Raw genomic sequence first — 24,362 nt, forward strand, 5'->3', positions numbered from 1 at the left:
GGTCCAGAGAGAATTTGCTGGTTTTAGAATACCAGTAATTCAAAACGTGTTAAAAGCAGGGTCCTACCCATTTCAGAGCCAATCCATTTGTAGTGTGAATGGCTCTGAAACGGTACAGTATTTACAAGTCATGAGCAGGTCACAGAGGGTGATAGGCTATCTCCCTTGTAATATGTTCTCACCAGGCACAGGCAGGAAGTAAAGAGCAAAGAGAGGAAAGGTTTTTTTTAACCAGTGCATACTGTGGAAGGGTTGGGATCATTTGGTTGACCATAAGATGGTTGATAGTCATTAGGTTGACAGCATTGGGTCGACATGCGGGATGGTTGACAGGTGTCTAGTCAACATGGCAGAAGGTCGACATGAGTCTAGGTCAACGGGACAAGGTCGACAGGTATCTAGGTCAACACATGTGCTAGGCCAACATGGGTTAGGTCGACAGTCAAAAAGTCGACGTGGTGTTTTTCAGGTTTTTTTACCCGAATGTCGACAGTCGACATGGACACAGTTTAAAGTGCACCACGTCCCCTCGAATGGCTCGCTGCGCTCGCCTGCTTCTGGTGTGAGCACACTATTTTATTCTCCCATCACGCCCGAGTGGATGGAAGGGCATGAAATACCACGTCAGCTCAAAAAAACAAGGAATAACCCCATGTTGAACTTTTGTCTGTCAAACTAATGCATGTGTCGACCTAGACTCATGTCAACCTAGACACCTGTTGACCTTCCAGCATGTCGACCTAACAGGTTTTGATCTTATGACCGTTGACCATCTTATGGTCGACCCATCAACCATATCCCCTGTGCAGAGAGGAGACTTTATTTTTACCTTTTTTATTTATTTCTACTTTTTTTTACCTTACTTTATTTTTATTTTTACCCACCCCTCCTTTTTATGCTGTAAAATTGTCATCTGTGAGTCTGTGTCCCAGAAATGTCCATTTAAAATGACATCCACTGTTTTCTATGGGTGAAATGGGTTGAATGTGAATGGTACAAAAACGGTATTGAAATGGTAATATACCAGTTACAACATGCAATGTCAGTAGCGCACGCAGGGGGGGGGGGGTTCTGAGTACCCAGAACCCCCCCCCCCAGGAGTTTAAGGGCCCAAGGCTGAAAGCTGAAACCTCTTTCCATGGATACAAGAATTTTAAAAATCGGCTTTTGGGAACCGGAGATATCTGACTTCAAAGCAGTGGTCCCCATCCAAGCCTGATAATTGCTATTCCCAGTCAGATATTTCAGGTTCTGTCTGACTTACTGACAGGGCCGGCTCTACCCACTCAGCAGCTCCTGCAAAGCAGGGAGGCGCCATGCTGAAAATGCGCTGTCTCCCTCCCTGCTCTGCTAAAGCTGCCTCAGCCCTTCACTGTCACTGCCTCCTGCACGCTGCCTGCAGCGCCTGTCTGACAGCGGGCGGGCGGCAGTATAAAGAGAAGCTCCCACTGCGAGTGCACACAGCCTGCAAGCCGCCCGCAGTGCCTGTCTGACAGCGGATGGCAGTATGGGGAGGCTGAGCAGCTCCCTGCACCACGCACACACTGTCCTCCTCCTGCGACCTGCCCCCTCTTCCTCACGGACACTTGCGCTGAGGCATGTAGTGCTGACTGTGAATGCCTGGATGACATGTCCGCCCCCTACCCATTGCTCCCTGCGCCTGTCAGCTATAAATCAAATGACGAACAGGCAGCAGCACCGCACTTCCTTCCCTCTTCTCAGTGTGCTGTGCAGTGCCATTGCCAGTCCTCAACATTCCGCCCCCTCTATCTCCTCCCCTCTTCTTCCATCTCCTCCTTCTCTCCTCTCCTTTCCCCCTCAGTCACAAAAGGGGTGTAATGGCATCCTCACGCTGAGGACGCTCCTGCCTACACAGATAGAAGAGGATGGACTGCACAACAGTTAACCAGCAAAAAGAACAGTGAGACTTTTATTATACATGTTTATTACACATTTTTTAATAATTGTAGATTTTTTTATATTAATTTAGACACTTTTAAAATAATGGGCTGGGTTATGTGCCTAAAGGTGGCCATACACGCTGCAATAGCAGCGTGTGATGTGATGTGCGCTCCTGCGGGCATCGCACAGTACAAAAAGTATGTGCTGCACATACTTTTTGTACTATTTCGGATCACATCCCACACACTTTGCATGCATGCCGTGCGATGCGATCTAGCCCATAACATATGCGATTCTCGCAACATGTATGGGCACCTTCAGTGCCTGCAACATGTGATCCTCCATAGAATCGCATGTTGCATACGCTCCCACAATCGGGCTGCAGCTCGTTGCAATGGCAATGTGAAAGGGCGCAAAATTTATGGTTTGCAGGAGGGCGCCGGACACCCTAGCACCGGCCCTGCTTACTGATGGTATATTCCAAAAGCTGTGACTCTCCCCCTTTGATGGACACTAGTTGCTTGTCTCTACTGTTCCCAGAACCAGAGATATTAGCCTTCCAGCAGCTGGTTACTGCTCCAGCTCCACACACCTGGTATGTAGTTTTATTTACTCGTTGGCAGATTGCTCTGCCTCTTGAACTCTGATCCCCTAGTCTGGTTTTTAATTCCATTAATTGCTAGCAATATATCTGCCCCCCATGTGTACGCACCTTAAGAAATCTATTTCTGGAAACTGGAGATATCTGCAGTCAAGCAAGCTGTCCTCCCACCAGAAAATTATGAATAATAAGCCCACTCCACTATACACCCCTCCTCTGCGTATTAAACATCCTCTACCACCCTGGAATTTATGTATCAGGGCCCCTTCATTCAGCCCAATGCCCTCTTCTCCCACCTCATCTCCCACCATCTGTGCAGTAAAGGGGTAATTAGTGGAAATTACTGATCCAGGCCCTACATGTTGAGCGGTTGATGTAATACCCCCTACCACCCGCATCAAAGCTTCACCCACCCCTACCGCTGGAGGATCGGTAGGGGCCCCAATACATTGCTATGCCCAGGGGTCTACACTGCTGTTGACGCTTCTGTATGTATGTGATATATATATACAGGTTGAGTATCCGGTATCCGGACATCCCTTATCCGAATTATTCCAAAAACCGTGGTTTTTGGAATCATTTGAATTTTTTTTTTTTTTAACCCCCCCCTAACCCTCTTTTCATACTTACCAAGTCCCCGGGCGTCCACAGCAGGCCTCCGGCATCTTCTCCAGGGTCTCCAGCGGTCCCAGGAATGCATTGCGCGAGTGTGCGCGCGTGCCGCTGACGTCACCGGTGCGCGCGCACACTCGCGCAATGCATTCCTGGGACCGCTGGAGACCCGGAGAAGATGCCGGAGGCCTGCTGTGGACGCCCAGGGACTGCGTGGACGCCAAGGGACCACCGGACACCATCAGGGGACAGGTAAGTATGCTTTAAAAAAAAATATTCTAAAAACCTCAATATTCCCCTATCCGGAATGCTCGTGGTCCCGAGCATTTCGGATAGGGGATACTCAACCTGTATATATATATATATATATATATATATATATATATATTTTTTTTTAATTATTATTTATATACATTTGGTCTATCTATAATACTTTAACTGACCCGGCATATACTGGATCACCTAAGTGTCCATCTCCGTGCTTTGCTCCGCCCCTCTGGAAACCTCCTTCTGAAAATCCTGCATTTGCCCCTGAATGTGAAAGGGGTTTAACTGGCTTAAGACCTGTTTTAAGAAACATTTACAAAAATGGGTTGCAAGCAGGTTTGCAATGTGAAAGCAGCATAAGAATTGCCAAGCTATTACCCTGGTATGCTATCTACCTGCTACAAATAAAGAACCAGACTTTGTTTCAATCCAGTCTATGTGAATCCTTGTCACACTACGTCAAGTAAAGAGATTGATTGATATGAACCTCAGAAGAGATAAATCCAAACCATGCTTCGGCAGTACTTTGATCATTGCCAAATTTATAAAGGGATAGATTTACTGAAAATAAAAATCTTAAAAAAAGAGACCAGCGTATCAAGTGTTCTAGGTGCTAGTATCATTTTAAAACTATATCAACCTCTTCTTCAAATATTGGAGCAACTTATCCTTGTGTTAGTTCTGGAGGAATCTGGGGTAGAGGTAAGGAAGACCAAATCTAAACCTGTGGGGCTGCCTGTGGCTGATTAAGAGTGACCGACTGGTGGTGTAGGTGGGTTAAAAGGTAGAGGCTGGCTTTTTGGTGTGGGTGTATTAGGGGGTAGAAGGTGTCAGGATGGCATTGTGGGTACTGTATGTAAGGTATTTCTTTAGCTAAAAAAGAGGACATCATACTCACCATCTACGTTTTGTCCCAAGAAGCCATGATTATAATATTCAAACACCCCCCCCCCCCTCCCGTTATAGGGAATACTCAATGTGTAAAATCTGAGAATTAGATGGAAATTCTGCAGCCTCTTTTCTCTTTAGAATCTATCAAAGGATTGTTGTGCGATATTGATCGCGACTTGAAATTTGCTATTTTCATGGGTATGTAAGGGAGACACTTTTTGGAAAATTTTCCAGGGCTACTTTAAAATCCCAATCCGCCCAATAGCACCAGGGAAGGGCATTGTATTAGAATTAGCAAAAAGTCAGACACAACTGCAGGAAAAGACACAAGGATGTCTTCAACATACCCCACCCACTCAATAGACCCCGCCTCCATGAGGGCTGCTTCCATAAGTTTCCCAAGGTGATTTTTCATTTTTTTTTTACCACTGCCCCTGTGTCTGGATATCTAGAGCCACACCCTGGTTTTTCCCTTTCCAGTCTTTTGAACAAAATCATGCCTCCAGTTTCAATAGTCTGAGCACCTCAATTAACACAAGTGACATTACAGTTATTGATTTGACACTATTACACTGTATGCTTTTTTGAAAATACTGCTGTACTGTAGATCAGTACTTCAGTCAAATGCAATGACAATAGCAATAGATGATCCTAAATTATTTACAAAGAAGTAAAACATTTTAGGATTTTAACCATTTTCACTTGCACACATTTATCAAACATATTACAGTTATATAATGTTTTATGTTTTGTTCTCTGATTTTTACCTTTTAGGTGAGATAAGAGTTGCTTTTGTATTGTACAATAACTTGGGTCGCTACTTGTCCACGGAGAATGCCAGCATAAAACTAGGAATTGAGGCGCTAACTACAAATCATACTGTTGTTGTCAATTCACCTGTTATTACTGCAGCAGTCTATAAAGAATCAAGTAGCAAGGTTTATTTAACTGATCCAGTGATGTTTACTGCTAAACATATTGAGGTGAGTTATCATTTTTTATGTTGTTTGTATAATAAGAGAAAGAAGTTCATGTAATTTTATTTGATGTACTGATTTGTGAAAATGTCTGCACTATTAACTTCGCTTAAGTTATTACATTCCCATTTCACCCTGTTCTCACATACATTAGTATTATTCACAGATTGTACTTAAGGTGCCCATAGACGCTCCGATGCGGTGTTGTCTCCCGCGGCATCTCATCGTCCAGTACAAAAAGTATGTGCTGCACATACTTTTTGTACATGCTTTTCATTGCATCGCATCGCATGCACAACGCATGCACAAGGCATGCGATGCGTGCTATTTAAGCACAAAACTGACGCCCGCATAGGAGCGTCTATGGGCACCTTTAGTTTTTTTTTTATGGCGTGGAGTACTAGGGACATAGCTAGAGCTTTGTGGGCCCTGTAGCAAAAAATTTTAAGGAGCCCCCCAACTCAGGTCTCCACCAGAGTGGGTATGGCTAGTACTGCACAAGAAGCCGCATCGAAGTTACAGGGTAATTTTTGTATGCGTGTATGCATATAGCTATCTATTTATCTACATAGGATACATACAATATCTTAGCATTTAAGATGCCGGTAGTCAAAAGAACAACACCGCCATCCCGAATCTCGGAAAACCCGACAAGTGCTCCATAGCGTCCTAACACTCTGCCCCTACCCCCTAACCCACCCATACAGCAGTGTAACCATCCATCCAGCAGCCTGAACCTAAACACTGCAACCCAATGCATAAACCTAACCCACCTGCCTGCAGCCTAACCCTGCCCCTACTATTGCCTTAAACTAACCCCCATCCCCAGCTGCAAGGAGACAGTTATATTGTGCAAAGGGGGCATTTCCAGGTGAGGGCACTTAAAGGGTGCAGAGTTGGGCTGCAGAAGGGGGCATGTGCAGGGTGCTAGAATGAAAGGTGCATATTGCAGAGGATAACAAATACAGGGTGCAGGGAGGAAGGGTGCAAGGATGTCAATTGTGGTATGGTTACAGGGGAATGGTAGACAAAGGTGTAAAGAGAGTAAAGGTGCCCACAAATGGTGCAATGTGCTCCATGCATCTAGTTCAGAGAACATGCAATATGCTACAGCAGCCTGCGTTTTGAACTAGATGTGATGAGATCTAATGCAAAAAGTACAAGCAGCACATACTTTTTGTATTTTGTGATGTGTGCGATCATGTGCATCGCATCGCAAGTCAAAAACACCCCCTGTATGGGCACCATTAGGGACAAATGTTTAGCAGTGGGTTTAAAAATACCTTAGAGGGGGTGTAGCAGCAGGGACACAGTTATTCACACACCTACAGTTACACATACTGTACATGTAGAGTCAATCACACACAGAGACATACACAGTCAGACACTAATACAAACACAGTCAGGCACTTTACAAAATCATACAGACATGCACAGACATTACAGTGCTCATCCTCCCTCTCACCTTGCAGGGTACACATTATAGTAGCTCCTCCATCCCCTCCTTCTTTTCTCATGCTGCTGGCCTTGTAGAGCTGAGTGCCGATTAGCCCCACCCCCTGCTTCTACTCCTCTGTCTGCACTGCAGCTGCTCAGCTCACAGTGCCATGCGTGTGGTCCTCCTGCTGCACTACAGCATACCCTCCAACGATTCAAATGCAAAAATTGGTACATGCCAGGGGGTGTGGCCATAGATAGTGGGTGTGGTCTTGACTCTTACTTTCCACTGGTCCACATCCCAAACTGAAACCGACATACACACACACATACACGTTAAATAGTCAGACACATGCGCCACAGACACATGTGTATCACCGGCGGCTACTCCGTGAGCCCCGGCCTCTGTGTCCTCCCACCCCCGCTCACCTGGATCCCTGGCTCCGCCCCCAGACGAGGTGCGCGGAGGGCAGGTACTCTTTGGTCAGGGCTCCAATCCGGGGGTATCCCACACCCAAATCAGCCCATCCAGCCCTTAGGGGGGGAGAGCAGGTCCCAGCTGCAAGGGAAGAGGGAGCTGAGAGGGGAGAGCGGCTAGCACACGCCGCCCCCCACAGCCGTGACGTCTCCCAACCAGAGCCTCTCCCTGAAGCAGATACGGGCAGGGACATGCAGCGTCCCTGCCAAGATACTGGGATGCGCGTGTGTGTGAGATGCACGCGCATCCTAGTTCAGTGTAGCCCCTATCCGCCGGCGCTCGCCAGCAGGCAGGGTCTGGCGAGCCCCGGGCAAGGATGGCAGGGGCTACATCTGTAGTCCTGGCCGGCCACTCCCCCACACTCCCTGGGGAGCAGTCGGCGATGTTATTAACTACATCTCCCAGAATCCCTCAGCCACAGCTTTAAAAAAAAGGTACAATCGGTACACTACCCCTTTTCGTCATCCCCATCTTCCCCTCCTTAATACTGCTGTGGCCTCTGCTGGCTCTGGCAGTGCAGAAGCGTCATTGGGTGCAGGGGGAACTGCGGGCCCCTAAAACAGCCTGGGCCCATAGCAGCTGCACTACCTGCACCCTCGGTAGTTACATCACTCAGGAGTACTATTTTCATGGATGGAGAATAATGGTGTTCAGGGATATTGTTTTTGAGCTGTAAAAATGACAGAAAGCAGATTAAATTTTGTCCTCCCAAAGACAATAGAACAATATAGTCATTACATTTATAAATAACTGATTACAAGAGATGACAGTTCTACTTACAAAAGTATAAGGTATTTATGTACCAAACTTCTGGAGTTATTGGAGGTCTGTCACCTTCCCTCCACCTGTGTGTCCCCTGGATGATTCCATGTAAACATAATAACCAAGGAACTGCCCTAGAGGCAATTTATGAGAAGGGTTTTGTGTGAATACTCCAAGTACCATACTAGCACATGCTCAGCATAGATTCTCCTTATAGACTGTGTCACAACCTACTACGTTTATGTATATCTCTTAAAAAATGTCACTTGAGGAATGTATCTATTGCGCCAATACCATTTTCCCAGAAATTGGGAAAGGACTGTGCAATGTGGGCCCCAATATTTCAAACATAAAAAAGGGACACATAGGGAACCTATTGGAGCTGCCAACTTGCATCACACAAACCAAATATTGGACTCATATTGCCATGAAGACTGTACATATAAATTTGGTGGTGGAAGGTTGCAATATGTTAATGAGTGTCGTGACTAGCAGTGACTTTAATGTCATTTTTGGGTCTACCATAACAGCAATCCATAATAAACAAATGTAAATATTTTCCCAAATGTAATCTATCAGGTAAGTATATATTGTGACCCTTGGTGGTTTTTACCTATGGGCTGCATGACTGCAGCCCCCCCTATGTAAAATTTGCCACTGTAAGTGAAGCCAGATGCAGTCTTCATTATGACTCGCAGTGACTTCCTATTGGAAGTCTGACCTGCCAGTCGCCAAAGGCAGTTCCATTGGGAGTTGCTTCCTACGGGATGCCTCATTGGGTTCTGTGGGCTGCAGTACGTATTGTAGGAATACATTTATCAGTGCCCTTCTGCAGTATTTTTTTTTAAAGTTTGCTACCTTTTAGTAGTATCCATACATCTAAAAAATTCCTTCCAGTTTATATCCTTTAAGGACTCCTCAAAATTACCAAAGTTTGCTTTTCTGAAATTTAAAGACCTAGATTCTGTAATATAATTATCTTTGTAAAAAATGTAAAACAAACGTGATCACTGTTCCCCAATGTCTCCCTAAAGCTGTGGTAATATGGTCCCTAAAGCTCCCTAAAGCTGGGGCAATATGGTCGCTAATATTGCCAGCCATTGATGTGCAATGGCGATAAATCGCCAGGTGCGCGCTCCCGTTTTCAACAGTTTTCAAATGGTCGCTGGTCGGAGGAACATGCTCCTCCGACCAGCGACTTCCCCTGCCTCTTCTCCCAGCAGTGTGTCATTTTCATCAGCCACCATCTCTGGTCGCTGATGAAAACGGGATAGTGAGCAATATGATTGCTGAGCAATATATTGCTAGCAATATATTGCCAGTGATCATATTGCTCAGTGTGTACACAGCTTTATAGTTATGTTAATAAGAATGTCCCCATTGCTGATCAAGAGATCCAGGATGGTGTTATTTCTGGGTGGAATTTCAATAAATTGATACAAATAGTGGTCAATTAGGGCATCCAATAAAACATTTCCCTTATCGGTATTACTTGAACTATCTTTCCAATTTATTTCTGGTCCTTAAAGTTACCCATAATAATAATAATCTATATAATAAGTTGAAGAGTCTGTGTGCGTGTGTGTGTGTGTGTGTGTGTGTGTGTGTGCGTGCGTGCGTGCGTGCGTGCGTGTGTGTGTGCGTGCGTGTGTGTGTGTGTGTGCGTGTTCGTCGCATTGCGGACACACCGTGGCACTTAGAGACACCAAATTTGGCAACAAGATACCTCTGGACCCGGTGGTGTGCACCTCGAAGCCGTTTTGGGGAAATTTCTCTTAGAATTTTAAAAAACACCAAGTTTTAATTTTCCTTCATTGATGATCTGGGGAAAAGATCAACGATCTGGGAAACCGTGGACGAAGGAACAACTCCACGCCTGATTTCATTGCTGTCATTGAATATGACAGACACATTCTAACATTAAGGTGAAGGCTTAAACAATTAGGAAATAATGGAGGATATACATAGACCACACATAACACACACACACGTACACATTGAACACGCACACACACAGTACACCACATACACACACATAGCACACAACACACACATTTATACGTAGAGCACCTCACACACTTAAGCTGTGTACACACGGGGGAGATAGGGGCTGAAATCGCTGGAAACACACCGCATGCAGTACAATACAAATCCATACACACTACAACACACACCCAAAAACAGTACAACAAACACACAACTCCTGGCTTCAATCAATTCTAGGGAGACGGACCACGATAAAATGGCCACCCCATAAAGCAGACAGTTCTCTGAAACTGTTTGCCGTATGGGGGCGGCCATTTTATCGTGGTCCGTCTGCATACAATTATTAATTGAAGCCAGGAGGGGAGCCGGGACGCGCAGACAGGTAAGCCTGTGGCGATGGGGGGGGGGGGTGTGTGGCACCGGCGGCCGGGGTGGGGAGGGGGGAGGCGCCCCCCCATTAACGGCAGGGGTGGGGAGGCCGGCGGGGAGGGGGGGAGGCGCCCCCCCATTAACGGCGGGGGGGGGGGGCGCCCCAAACCAAGCTACGCCACTGAGAACACACACACTTAAACATTGCCAGGATATGCACAGCACACTACACACTTATATACGTAGCGCACCTCACAAACTTACACATTTGGCAGATATACACACAACACAACACACACGCATAACACACAACTCACAGTACAACACACACCAACATTCACTACAACACACACCCAAAAACAGTACAATACACAGAACACACACTTAAACATTGCACAGATGCACACACATAACATACCTCTAACAGCACAACACACACCCACATTCACCGCACACACCCAAACAACAGTACAACACACACAAAACACACATTTAAACTTTGCACAGATACACAAAGACACAACACACACATACTGCACACCTCACACACTTACGCATTGGACAGATACATACAATATAACACACAAAACCACATACATTACAACACACACACAAAAACAGTACAACACACACAAACACACAGAACACATAAAAAATAATTTGCCATTTATTTAACAGTCTGTACCAGCAAAGAAAAACTGTACCTAATTTACCATTTCTACTTTGTTCCCTATATCCGTCTATCCGGTCCTCCAGTTGCACTGAGAAAGCTTTGTCCTGGCCCATTGATCAATACAAAGTGGGTACACTGCACTCACCCTGTTAGTCAGTTGGATATCAGGCACTGCTCTGCCTTAAGGGTTTCCCAGACTCTTTTGGTTCATAGATAATGTTTGGTCGATGGGCATGAGCGCTGCATGCATTTGTTTGAATGTTATGAGTGTAAGAAGTTGAAGAATAAGACTGAGATGAAGATTTGTCATGTTATAGTGTACAATTTACTCAATAAATCGTGAAAAAAATATGTGTACATAGAAGTACAATCAAGAAATGAAAGTAGGATTAAAAAATAAATTATGATTCAAACTGATAATTGTTTGGATGGCGGTGGGTTGCGAAACAAATCTATAGGTGGAGGGGGTATGGATATTGTGGGCATAATTGGTGTTTGGTACTCCTACAGGGGGTACCCAGATGATGAGAAATTTTCACTACAGTGTCACCGTAGGGGGGTTTCCAATTGGGGTTCAGGTGGTCTTTTAGGGACCCCTTTACAATTCCATTGGTCTCTTCTCCTGGAGCCTATGGTCTCCCTCAGTGATTGACTATCATTAAGGGAGACCGTAAGCTCAAGGAGAAGAGACCTACAGGATTGTAAAGGGTCCCTAAAAGACCACCTGGACCCCAATTGGGAATCCCCCTATGGTGACAATGTGACCGTGACACTGTAGTGAAAATCCCACCAATTTAGGGCCCCATGTAGGTGTAACAAACACCAATTATGCCCAAAATATCCATACCCCCACCTATAGATTTGTTTCACAACCCACCCCATCCAAACAATTATCAGTTTGAATCAGAACTTATTTTTTAATCCTACTTTCATTTCTTGATTGTACTTCTATGTACACTTACATTTTTTTCACGATTTATTGAGTAAATTGTACACTTTGTAACATGGCAATTCTTTTTCTCAGTCTTATTCTTCAACTTCTTACACTCAAACCTTATCAATGCACCCATTGATGATTGTGATGGCTGGATCAGTGGATTGGCTCGGCGGGTGTAGGGAAGAATTTGGCCCATTGCACCCATTCCCAGTGGGGCATTACAGTGGTGCGGGTAGCGTGCGTTGCGTCATGACATCATGTGGCCAGGCCCGTGGACGTGTTCCCACTCTCAGGGGCTGCCCCACTGTTTGGTAGAGATGCCCGGTGCATGTGCTTTACAGATCCCCAGACCTCAGAGACTGCTGCAGGTTCGGTGAGGGGAGTGGCAGTGGCAGGGAGCACTGAATTTTTAATTAATTATGGCGGGGTAAGTAACGCCCACCCAGGTCCCTTCGCACTCAGTGCCTGTAATTACACACCCTAGAAACTGTACAATTTGAAAGTATAGAAATGGAGGTGTGGCCACGTCCCTTTCTGATTTTGTACCGATTTCTGACCCTCAGATGTTGGAGGATATGTCATACAGTAGGTGCTAAATCTCAGGAGTGGATGTGGAATACATCAACACATACAAGTTATCAACTCAGGAGCGTTGTGTTTCAAACAACAACACCACACCTGATTTCATTGCCGTCATTGAGTATCAATGCAAACACATTCTAACATTATGGTGGAATCTATAACAAATTACAATCTTTCGGTCTTTGGCACAGCATATTGTAAGATGACATTTTTCAGCAATTTTGGAAATAAAGAAACCCCAAGGGTTTCCCGGGCAACGCCGGGCGGGTCAGCTAGTAATAATAATAATAATAATAATAATAATAATTTCCCCTAAGCTGGCCACTTTTCCCACATGTAGCAAAAGGTCTTTTTCCTTCTCCGTATTTATGTTGTGTGGTTTATAACATGTTCCTACTTTACTATAAGTTTTTTAGCCTCTTTAATATTACCTTTGATTTCTACCCATACTGATCCTACTGACTCCATTGTGCCCTTGTATATGTCTTCCCTTATGTATGGTTTTAAGAAGGTTTAGCATATAAACATAACCCCCTCCCCTTCTACCAATTTTTTTTTCCTAAACCGAATATAACCTTCTATGTTAGCCTCCCACATGTGATTCATCCATCCAAGTTTCAGTAATACCTATGAGATCAAAATCTTCCTCCAAAACTAGGGTCTATAGTTCCTCCATTTTGCCAGTTAAACTCCTAGCATTCTGATAAAGGCATTTCAGATCTCGTTTTTCCTTTGCCCTTGTCCTGTTACCTGTTACAGTTGCAGAAATTTCCTGAAATGATAAATCATTATCATGGACAATATTTGTATTTGGCTGTGTGACTCTCATACACCTTTCATATACATTGTTCCCCTCTTCCTCCCTTTCCCTAGCTTCCTCCACAATGTAGCTGTCTTTGCCCTCTATTCTACACTTATTTATTGGTTTATGGTGTTTTACTAGTTTAAAATCTTCGCCAGCCTTCCTAGTTTAAAATTCTACCTCCGAGCACTGCTGCCCCCTCCTCATTCAGGTGCAATCAATCTGTAATTGTAAAAGAGATGGCAACTGACCCAGAAGTCCGCCCAGTTTTCTAGGAACTGAAATTCTTCCCTCCTGCACCCATCTCTGAGCCAAACGTTAATCTCCCTAATCTCCTTCTGTCTCCCTGGGCTATTTTGTGGCACAGGTAATATTTCTGAGATTACCCTAGATGTCCTCGCCCTAAGTTTATTGCCTAGATCTCTAAAGTCTTTTTTGAGGCCAACATGCACCAAGATTGCTGGGTCTTCCCCAACACCTCCCAATAATCTGTCAACCGGGGAGACAAGAGACTGAACACCTATCACTGTCCCGATAATAGATTGCCCTATTCACTTTCCTAATAATGTAATCCCCTTACCACCACTATCTGCCTTGAGCCTTTCCTCTCTGAATTACCCTCCCTGCCAGTGGGGGTATTACTTAGGTTTTTAGAGGATCCCTTTCCTGCCAGCTCCCCCAGCAACTCGCTCCTAACCATAGTTTCCTTATCCATGTGGGCATATCTACTAGGGTTTGGTAGCTCAGAGCTTTCCTGCTGCTTCCTCTGTTGTCTATTCCCCCATAGACCCCCTAACTGTTACCCAGCTACTGATCTTCTCTTTGGGCCTTATTCTAGTTCACTCTTTCTGACAAAATCCTTCTTAGATGGACTCCCTGTTCCTCTAATTCAGTGACACTAAGCTGCAAACTTTGCAAACTCTATCTCCCTCAGTGTTGCAATGTGTTGCTCTAGATCCTTGATTTATTTTGTATTGTCAAATTGGTGGATGGAAAGCAGTGTCCACTGGCCATTTATTACATAATATTATCATAGAAAAAAAAATAGAAGCAAAACTTTCTTATTAAAGATCGATCACTATAAAAATTATCTTAGTGCTAATTTAGATCAGATATATAAGATCAATAGTAGCGGCCGCTGTAACGCTGTAACCGTGACACCCATTTGTAACCATGACCATGTATTCATTGTTGTATCAGACGCTAACTGCGGCTGCCAGAAGCTATGCGTTCCAGGACACCTGGAAATGTGTCATTTGACACTCCGGACCCCGGAAGTATAGCGGAAATACCGCTACTCAGGAATAATGAAACTCTGTAAGTGAAATCTCCCTTATATTATTCGTTTTTAACATTTGTTTGGTACTCTTTACTTAGCACGGCGCCCATCGCGGGCATTGAATGCACTAAAAAATCGCGTGCGACGCGACCGACGCGATGCCCGCGATTTCCCATAGGGAACAATGTTAAATGTCTCAATTGACCCGATTTTCCTGTTCAATGCCTCAATTGACTCGATTTTTCCATACGAAACAATGTCAAATGGCCCACAGAGGTCAAATAGGCACCCTGAAGTGTGAAATGGCCCCCACAATTGTTAACACCACCCCACGATCAACGTGAACCCGAAGCGTGGCGAGCGCAGCGAGCCCGCGAGGGGCGGCGGTACGCGTCCTACGACCTTTTCATACCCCCACTATCCACGTCGGCGTGGAGCTGAGAATAGAATAGTGTGGCGAGCGCAGCGAGCCACTGAGCCCGAAGTGTGGCGAGCGCAGCGAGCCCCGCGAGGGGAAGCGGATACCTGTTAAGCCCGCGAAGGGACGCGTTTACCTGTGAAGGTATCCGCGTCCCCTCGCCACGCTTCGGGCTCGGTGGCTCGCTGCGCTCGCCACACTATTATATTCTCAACTCCACGCCGACGTGGATAGTGGGGTATGAAAAGGTCGTCGGACGCGTACCGCCGCCCCTCGCGGGCTCGCTGCGCTCGCCACGCTTCGGGTTGACGTTGATCGTGGGGTGGCGTTAACAATTGTGGGGGCCATTTCACACTTCAGGGTGGCTATTTGGCCTCTGTGGGCCATTTAACATTGTTTCCCTCAAGCGGGAGGCGGACAGTATTGCGTCCGTCTCGCTGCCTGGATACTGAGACGCGCGTGCGTGGGGGACGCAGATCATGCCCAGGAACAGCATCCTTTGACTTGGGACCAGGGATGATTTCCTCAGGTTCAAAATCCACCCGTGGTCCGAGAGGATCCTCCTGGTCCTTGGCTTGATCAGCAGGTCGTCGAGGTATGGGATGACATTTACCCGATGCTGCCATAGAAGGGACATCCTCTCCGCCATGATCTTCGTGAAGATGCGGAGCTGTGGACAGGCCGAAGGGCAATGCCCAGAACTGATAATGTTCCCTTCACAGCGCAAACCTCAGAAACATTTGGTGTGGGGGCCAAATGGGGACGTGTAGATAGGCGTCTTTGACATCTATGGAAGCCAGGAACTCCCCTGGCTCGAGACTGGCGATGACCGAATGGAGAGACTCCATTCTGAATTTGAACACCCGCAGGTACGGGTTCAAATCCTTCAGGTTCAGAATGGGCCTCACTGACCCATCTGGCTTGGGCACCAGGAAGAGGTTTGAGTAGTAACACTGCCCCTGCTCCTGCACTGGAACCGGCAGGATTACCCTGGACTGGAGCAGTCCCTGGATTGCCACTTGTAGGAGAATCCGGTCCTCCGCTGCTGCGGGGAAGGCCGACTTGAAGAACCTTCTGGGAGGCGGTCTGTCGAACTCCAGCCTGTAGCCCTGCGAAATAAGAGTCCTGGCCCAGAAATCTAGGCACGAGGCATCCCACACCTGGCTGAAGTACGACAGACGACCCCCCACCTCGAGAGGATCCCGTGGTGGGGAGATCCCATCATGCTGACGGCTTGGAGGCAGCTGCAGTGGCAGCACAGTCCTGTGTGCCAGAGGGGTTAGGTTTCCTGAACTTACCCTGTCCACCTATGTTGGCATTGGACGCACCTCTGGCCCTGGAGCGGAACCGAGTCCCGCGAAAGGACTGCTGGGTAGGCAAGGTAAATGGACGTTTTGGCGCAGGATGGGCTGATGGAAGAAAAGTGGACTTACCAGCCTTAGCCTTGGAGATCCACTCATCCAGCTCACTCCCAAAAAGCCTCTCCCCTGAGAAGGGGATACTCTCCACACTGCCTTTGGAGTCCACGTCCGCCACCCACTGTCGCAGCCACAGGGCCCTCCGGGCTGAGACCGCCATTGCAGAGTTGCAGGCATTTATAGCCCCCAATTCCTTCTGGGCCTCGCATAGGACCTTTGCCGTGTCCTGAATGGGATGCAGATTTTCACCTATCTGCGCCACCGACATGTCCCCCAGCAAACCTTCCTGGATCTGGGTGGACCACGTGTGAATGGCCTTAGCCATCCAACAACTGGCCAGTACGGGATGCTGAGAGGCCCCACTAGCCGTATACATCGACTTGAGAGTGGTCTCCAGTCTCCTGTCAGCCCCGTCCTTAAGGGTGGAAACACCCGGGACAGGTAGTAACACCTTTTTAGAAAGGCGTGAAACTGAGGAGTCCACAACGGGAGGCTCCTCCCACAATTTTCTACCTGCAGGTTCAAAAGGGTACGCATTTGCGAACCTCTTTGTGAGCTGGAACCTCTTCTCCGGGTTTTTCCAGGCATTTTTTAAAACACCCTCTAGTTCCGCCTGCTCTGGGAAACACACAGACTGCTTTTTCTGTGTCATAAAGAAAGAGTCACCCTCCGTGACTTCCTCCAGTGGGAGCTCTAAGACCTCCCTAATAGCTCTGATAAGAGGTTCAGTGCCATGTACTGGTGCCTGTTCTTGTACAGGCTCCTGATCCTGCAACTCCTCCCCCTCATCAAGGATATCATCCTCATCTGTATCAAGGGCCACAGCCAACAAGGGGCCTTATTTTGGTTCATTCTTTCTGACAAAATCCTTCTTAGATGGACAAAACCATGTGCACTGCAGGGGGGCAGATGTAACATGTGCAGAGAGAATTAGATTTGGGTGAGTAATTTTGTTTCTGTGCAGGGAAAATACTGACTGCTTTATTTTTACACTGCAATATAGATCTCACTTTGAAGTAAAACCCCACCCAAATCTAATTCTCTCTGCACAAGTAACACCTGCCCCACCTGCAGTGCACATGGTTTTGCCCATCTAAGAAGGATTTTGTCAGAAAGAATGAACCAAAATAAGGCCCAAGGGCCTTTTCTGAGGCTGGCTAGACTGGCGGGAAAAGGAGTGATGATATCCACCCTAGCTGACAGGATGGCTAAATCCTTCTGCACCCTCTGAGTCTGCTTTGTATTAGCAGCTAGCTGGGATGAGACTGAGTCTAACAACGTTTTAATGCTGCTGGCCCATGCAGGCTCATGATCTCCCTGTGACACCCCACTATATTGTGGTGGTACACCACTAGCCGGAGGGGTAGTCCCACCAGGCTGTGGAGACATACAGGGTTCACAGGTAACCTGTGACTGTGAGGCAGGGATAAACTTGGTGCTCAGTTTCTTCACCATTGTGAAGCTGGACACTCAACCACACCACACACACACACACACACACACACACACACACACTCACACTGATTTGTAAGTGTTCTTTGGCTATTTGTTAAAGACTAATATCTTAACTAGCCAGTGTGGGATAAACAGAGCTACTTGGGAATCCGGGGCACCCGGGTAACCTGAGCTCACAGATTGGAGAGAGCTGGTTCACAGTAAAACACACAGTAATTCTTCAAAAAAACAGTTCTATGCAATATTCCTATGCTAGGCAAACACAATGTAAGTGTTAATTAGTGCTATAACTTGCTGTTTCTGCAGGCAGAAAGATCCCAGATCCACCCCACCGATGATGAGCTGTAATGGCTACCTCAGCATGCAGGAAGAAGCAGGAAGTCTTGCCCAGCAGAGCCTGGTCCCACTCTGAGCTAAACCCGCCCCCAAAACGGAGCTGGTGCTTTTAGCATTAAAAAGCTGGCATTTTTAGGCTTATCTGTGCTTTATGCAAAAACCAGACATTGCCATAGCCCTGGTGGTCCAGTGGCTATCTGTACCTGCCAGCAAATATATAAAAGATGGGGGGTTCGCGCGGTACCTGCTGGAGGTCCGCCGCTACTGGAGGTGCGCCATCTTGCCGCACATAAAGTCGGGGTACCCCCTGTGGGGGACCCCGACCAGTACTCACCACTTGAAGTCTTCAGACCCTGCCAGGGGTGTGCAGCAGCTGGGAGGTCTGCTCGCCCCAGCGCAATGCTGTGCGGTGACAGAAACCTCTCTCAGGACAAAGTCCTGCAGCAGGGCAGCTCTGCACCTGAAGAGGCCGGTGACTGACCCTTCCCCTGGCACCCTCGAAGCAGGACTGCTGCCTAGGTCTAAAAGCAGCGCCCCAAAATAACAAACTAAAACAAAATGTTGAAAAATCTCTCTGGAGCTCCCAGACGTGCAGCCTCTCCTGAGGCACATTTTTCTAAACTGACTAGTGGAGGGAGGATAGAGGGGATGAGCCAGTCCACCCACACTGAAAGATCTTATGTGCCTGTCTCTCCTGCGGAGGATCTCTATCCCCATAGTATTGAACCCCAGTATTCCATAATGGACGTTAGAGAAAGATTATTATTAAAAATATATATATATATGGGGGGCGTGGCCTAGCGGCGTATGGAGTGAGACGTGCTCTTGCTGAGCTCCTGACCCGGATATCCTGACTATATCCTGAGGCCGGTGGGGAACACCTTTTTCGCCGCTGATCGACTGCCCCTGCCTCCCCTGAACATACCACCCCTGCTGCGGAGTGTCTGTGCCGCCTGGATCGAGTGTGGTGGGCTCCGGAGCATCTCCCCCCCCCCCGTGATGCGCGGGCCGGCGCCATCTTGAGGAGTGATCCGGCATCTAAGTGCGACGCGCTGCCCGGACGTGTGCGGCTGAGGCCCCCCGCTGTACCTGCTGCCTCTTGTGACTACCGGCGGCGTCTGCGGACACCGGGGGTGCGGCGTGTGAGGACTGCTGCCCCGCTGCCGGCTGAGGGGCGCTGCGACTGGCGGGCTCTCGCCGCCGGACCTTCCATCTCCCCCCCTGAAATCATCTGTGCTGGTGGGGTGGAGAGAGAGTGTGGCAGCGGCCGTGGACATCCGATCCCCCGCTCCGGGTCCTCTGGTCGGGCTGCTGGACCACCTTCTCCCCCTGCATACGTGAGTACCCTCGGCCTCCCGGCCGGCCGCCATCTTTGGGGAAGGGAGCTGAGCCCTACCTGACTTGCCTGGGCCGCCTGGAAACCCACAGCCATCTGGGCTCTGTGGTACAGCGGGGACAAGTGAAGCTGTGGGGACTGATAGTGCTGCCCCAGTAATAGGGGAGTCCCCCTGCCAAAATAAAGACACCAGCCAGATAGTGAGCTGCCCACCCCCCCCTGCCAGCTTGGGGCAGGTGAAGAAAAGTGCTGTGTCTCTGCCTTCATGTGCATGACCCCTGGTGTACCCCCCTCCTGATAAAAAGACTGCTGGACTGGGGTTTAGGGTAAAACGTGCTGGACTGCCCTATCACTGTGATACATCTGGGTGCTGGGCTGCTTCTGTGGGCACTGTATGGTACGCGTGGTACCTCCCTGTCCTTTAGTGAGTTTGTAATTGGGGTCCACCTGCTGTGAGTTTGACTGTGGAGGGACTCCCCACTCTGGTGCCCTAACCACCTGTACTTGCACCCTTGTACCTGGGCTTTTTATGATACTACAAGAATCTGCTGTGCCTTTCCTTGATTGGAAAATCTCCTGTCACCCTATGTCCCGAAGGAACGGCCCCCCTGCTGCGGCAAAGTTAGCCAAATTTGCTAGACAGGGCCGTGTATCGGCTCCCCCACTCGCCTGCTGTGTCGCCCCCCGATGAGCCCTCCTCTCCGGGGTCCGAGATGGCAGAATCCCCTGAAGTAACCCTGGCACAGCTTTTGCAAGCCATTACTGACTCGGAGAAAAGGCTGGCTTGTAAGGTGGCGGAGGTGAAGATTGACATACCCTTTATACGACAGGACATGCAGAAACTGAGAGATCGGGTTGAGGAGACTGAGACCAGGATCTCTATGTTAGAAGATACTACTGCACCTATCCCTGACCGCCTTTCCACACTAGAGTCACAAATGTCGACATGCCAGCAGAAGCTGACGGATATGGAGGGGAGGCTAAGGAGGAATAATGTACGTTTTGTCGGTCTCCCTGAGAAGGCGGAGGGTACAAACCCTGAATCTTTCCATGAATCCTGGATGATATCCCTGTTTGGGAGGGATGCCTTTACCCCCCAGTTCGCAGTTGAAAGAGCACATAGGGTGCCTACGCGCCCATTGCCCCCTGGTGCACCACCATGCACGTTTATCGCAAAGTTCCTTCATTATAAAGATCGCGATACTGCTCTTAGGCTTGCAAGGGTGAAGGGTCCCCTTGAATATGAGGGCCAGCGAGTGGCGGCCTTCCAAGACTTCTCAACTGAGGTCCAGAAATCCAGGTCGCAATTCTCGGGTGTTAAGCAACACCTGAGATCCCTCCAGCTCAAATATTCTATGCTCTACCCTGCACGGCTGTGAGTGGTGGCTGGTACCCGCACCCACTTTTTTGACTCGCCGCAGGCGGCTTCGACGTGGATGGATACACAGCCAGCTCCGCAGGAACTCCCCCCTTGAACTACCCCTGCAATATGTTCTCCAGGGTTATACCCAGTTTATGCATACTGCTTTTCTGTTTTGCGGGTGCCCTTGATGAAAATGCCATATCGGGGTTATGTTTTTCAAAAATGTGTTTTTACTGAGAGGTTAACTTCCCCTCCTGGCCGGAGGAAGGTATGTTTTGGTCAGGATCACCATGCTCTTTGGGCCATAATACTAGTTGCCCCCTAGGGGTTTGTTTTTCATTGTTCTCTGTTGAAACGTCTCCTTTGAGGAGCCGTTTCGGGGTTACTGTTAGGGGGAAAAAGTGTACCTATGTTTGGGTGGGTATGCCGGGTGGGTGGGGTTTTTCTTTTCTATTGTGTGTTTTTTGTTTTCATTGAAGTGTGTGCATTGCTCCTTTACATGTGTATCTGGATAACAGATGGGCTGCGGTGGTTTGCCAAAATGGGATCCCCAATGAGTTGTATAATCCTGCCTCTTCTTTTCCCCGGTAACATGAAATGGTGAAGGTCATAGGGTGGAATGTTAGAGGTCTCAATGACCGGGTCAAACGTACCTTGGTAATGAATCAACTCAGAACCCACTCCTCGGGTATTGCATGTCTTTTTGAGACTCATCTTGTGGGTAGCCGGGTACTGTGTTAGGAGCTGCACGGGCAGCGCCTCCGCTCGCCCGGCAGTCTCCTCTGAAGTCCTTCCGGCGGTTGCCGGGTTACCTCGACGCCGTCGCGTCATCAGCCGGGACCTTCCGGCAGGCGATGACAGGCATCAGGCTGCCGGCGTACAACCCCTTCCTCCCCTGCCGCAGCGGTTGCCAAGGCGACGGGGGACGCCTGGCGGCCGCAGGGTGAAAGGTGTGTGCATGACGCCGCACGCAGCGTCAGGGTAGTGCTTGGCGCTCTATTTAAACTGGATTGCTGGGGCACTCAGACGCCGGCTATAGCTCTTGATTTGGCGTCCTGAGTGTTTCCGGTTCCAGGGTCCTGTCCACGCTTGGCTCCTGTTTCCAGTACCTGTTCCTGGCTGCCTCCAGGATCCTTGCCTGTGTCTGCCTGCTGATCTCTTGGTTTTCAGATAAGTTGGGAGATTCCCACTCCTTGTCTCCCTACTTGTCATTTACCTATTGTATCATCATATTGTGTATTGTTACACCCGTCAGCAGTTCTTATTGTGTCAGCATATTGTGTATTGTTACACCCGTCAGCAGTTCTTATTGCGTCAGCATATTGTGTATTGTTACACCCGTCAGCAGTTCTTATTGCGTCAGCATATTGTGTATTGTTACACCCGTCAGCAGTTCTTATTGCGTCAGCATATTGTGTATTGTTACACCCGTCAGCAGTTCTTATTGTGTCAGCATATTGTGTATTGTTACACCCGTTAGCAGTTCTGATTGTGTCAGCATACCGTGTATTGTTACTCCTGCTTAGCATCTGGGTACACCTCGTGTATAGTGATACCGGTCAGCTTGGCCACGGTACATTGTCTTGCCCGTTGCCCACAGCATTGGCACAGCGGGCCCCAGCTTAGACTGCTATCCACTGGCACCCCCTCCGTGGGGCAGGGTGGTTCTCGCCTCCTTGGTTGTTAGGTAGATTTCCCCTTGTTTACCTCTGGCCTTGGCGGCTGCGTTGTCACTAGTAAGACCAGGTGGCATCGGGGTGGGAGCCTGACTAACGGGCTCCCACGAACGCGGCTATTATTGGTGAAGGTTAGCTTAGCACGCATCCGCCAACTCCAAGGGGTGACAACGGAGTTAGGGTAGGCGAGATCTCCCTGTTCCTAACATACTGGCACTTGAAAAAACGTGGGTGGGGTGGTCTTTTCACTCTGTCTTTCACCCTAACTCTAGGGGAGTGTCAGTCTTACTTCATAAGTGTATGGGCTTTAGATGTAAAAAAACTCAAATAGACCCTAAAGGCTGTTATATATTTCTGGCAGGCACCCTACATGACTCCCCTGTTGCGCTGCTGGCCATTTACAATCCACCTCCTTATCAACCCACTATACTTAATAAGGCATGTACTTTCATGCAAGACTTCCCCTCATATCCTGTGATATGTGTGGGAGATTTTAATGCTGTCATGGATGAATCCTTGGATAGATGGAGGCCGGCCCCCGGAGGAGGGTGTAGTGGGGCTACACCCTTTGCTCGCCTTGTTGCGGAGGTGGGTTTGGTGGACGTTTGGAGACTCGGGTTTCCAACACTCAGATGTTTCTCGTGCTTCTCGAGCACGCATGGTGTCTTTTCCCGTATTGACATGGCTCTGATTTCCAGACGACTGATCCCCTCTGTGACTGCCATTGAGTATTTACCCAGGGGAGTCTCTGACCATTCCCCGGTATGTTTGTCGGTGGAGCTGGAATGTCCTAGAGGGTCTAAATTCTGGCGCTTTAATCCTTTTTGGCTGACACAGATGGGGGCGGCCTCTGAGCTGCTGGCAATGTGGGAGGAATTCTTTGTAAATAACCCTGTGGAGGATGACGCCTCCTTGGTCTGGGATGCGTTCAAGGCATTCCTATGTGGCTCATTGATCTCACGTGTTGCTCAGTTAAAAATCTTTAACCGCAGGGCTGAGGCTGAGTTGGAGGGGCAGAGTACAGAGCTGGAACAAAGATACTTGACCACTGGGCTTGAGGCGGATCGAGTGGAGTGGCTCATTGTTCATAAACAGTGGAATGAGATGTTGCTGGACAAATCTAAACGGCGCCTACTGTTTCAATCCCATGACTTCTATACTCAGGGTGACAGATCGGGTAAATTCCTGGCTTACCTGGCCAGGGAGAGTCTTCCCCCTACAGTTGTGCACAGTGTGCGACAGGAGGATGGCGTGATATGCACTGGAACCCTCCCGGTAGCAACTACCTTTTATGATCACTTTAAGGTGGTGTACAGATCCCGGGTGGCATACACCTCTGTGGAACTGACTAACTATTTGAATGGTATCACAGTCCCTTATTTAAGTGCCGACTCCAGAGGTTCCTTGGAGGCCCCCTTCACGCTGGAGGAGGTGGAGGCGGCAATTAAAGCCTTCCCCAACTCTAAAGCCCCGGGTGTAGATGGACTCCCTATTGAACTGTATAAAACTCATATAACTTTTTTTGCCCCCAAACTGCTATCCCTCTTCAATAATCTGATGGAGCTCTATGGCGGAGGCATTGATAGTCCTTATTCCAAAACCTGGTAAAGACCCTTATCTCCTGACTCCTACCGACCCATCTCCTTACTGTCCACTGACATTAAGATACTGGCTAAACTACTAGCAATACGTTTAAACTTGGTCGTATTAGAATTAGTGCACGCTGACCAAACCGGCTTTATGCCTGGAAGGTCGACGACCCTTAATTTGTGTCGCTTATTTACTTATATGCAATGGGCTGAGGA

General features: G+C 48.1%; 1 protein-coding gene across 20 annotated transcripts in view; it reads left to right on the forward strand.

Annotated features, from left to right (window-relative positions):
- The window catches only part of ADGRL3 (adhesion G protein-coupled receptor L3), a 1,133,398-nt gene that overhangs the window by 693,752 nt on the left and 415,284 nt on the right, over positions 1-24,362 (forward strand). For all 20 annotated transcript variants that reach the window (XM_083179292.1, XM_083179295.1, XM_083179293.1 and 17 more), the window contains one exon: positions 5,048-5,256. In XM_083179292.1, coding sequence (XP_083035418.1) covers positions 5,048-5,256 — 209 coding nt within the window. The remainder of the gene's footprint in view (positions 1-5,047; positions 5,257-24,362) is intronic.

The sequence above is a fragment of the Crinia signifera genome, chromosome 1, assembly GCF_055691185.1.
Source record: "Crinia signifera chromosome 1, ASM5569118v1, whole genome shotgun sequence".
Classification (NCBI taxonomy): Eukaryota; Metazoa; Chordata; class Amphibia; order Anura; family Myobatrachidae; genus Crinia; species Crinia signifera.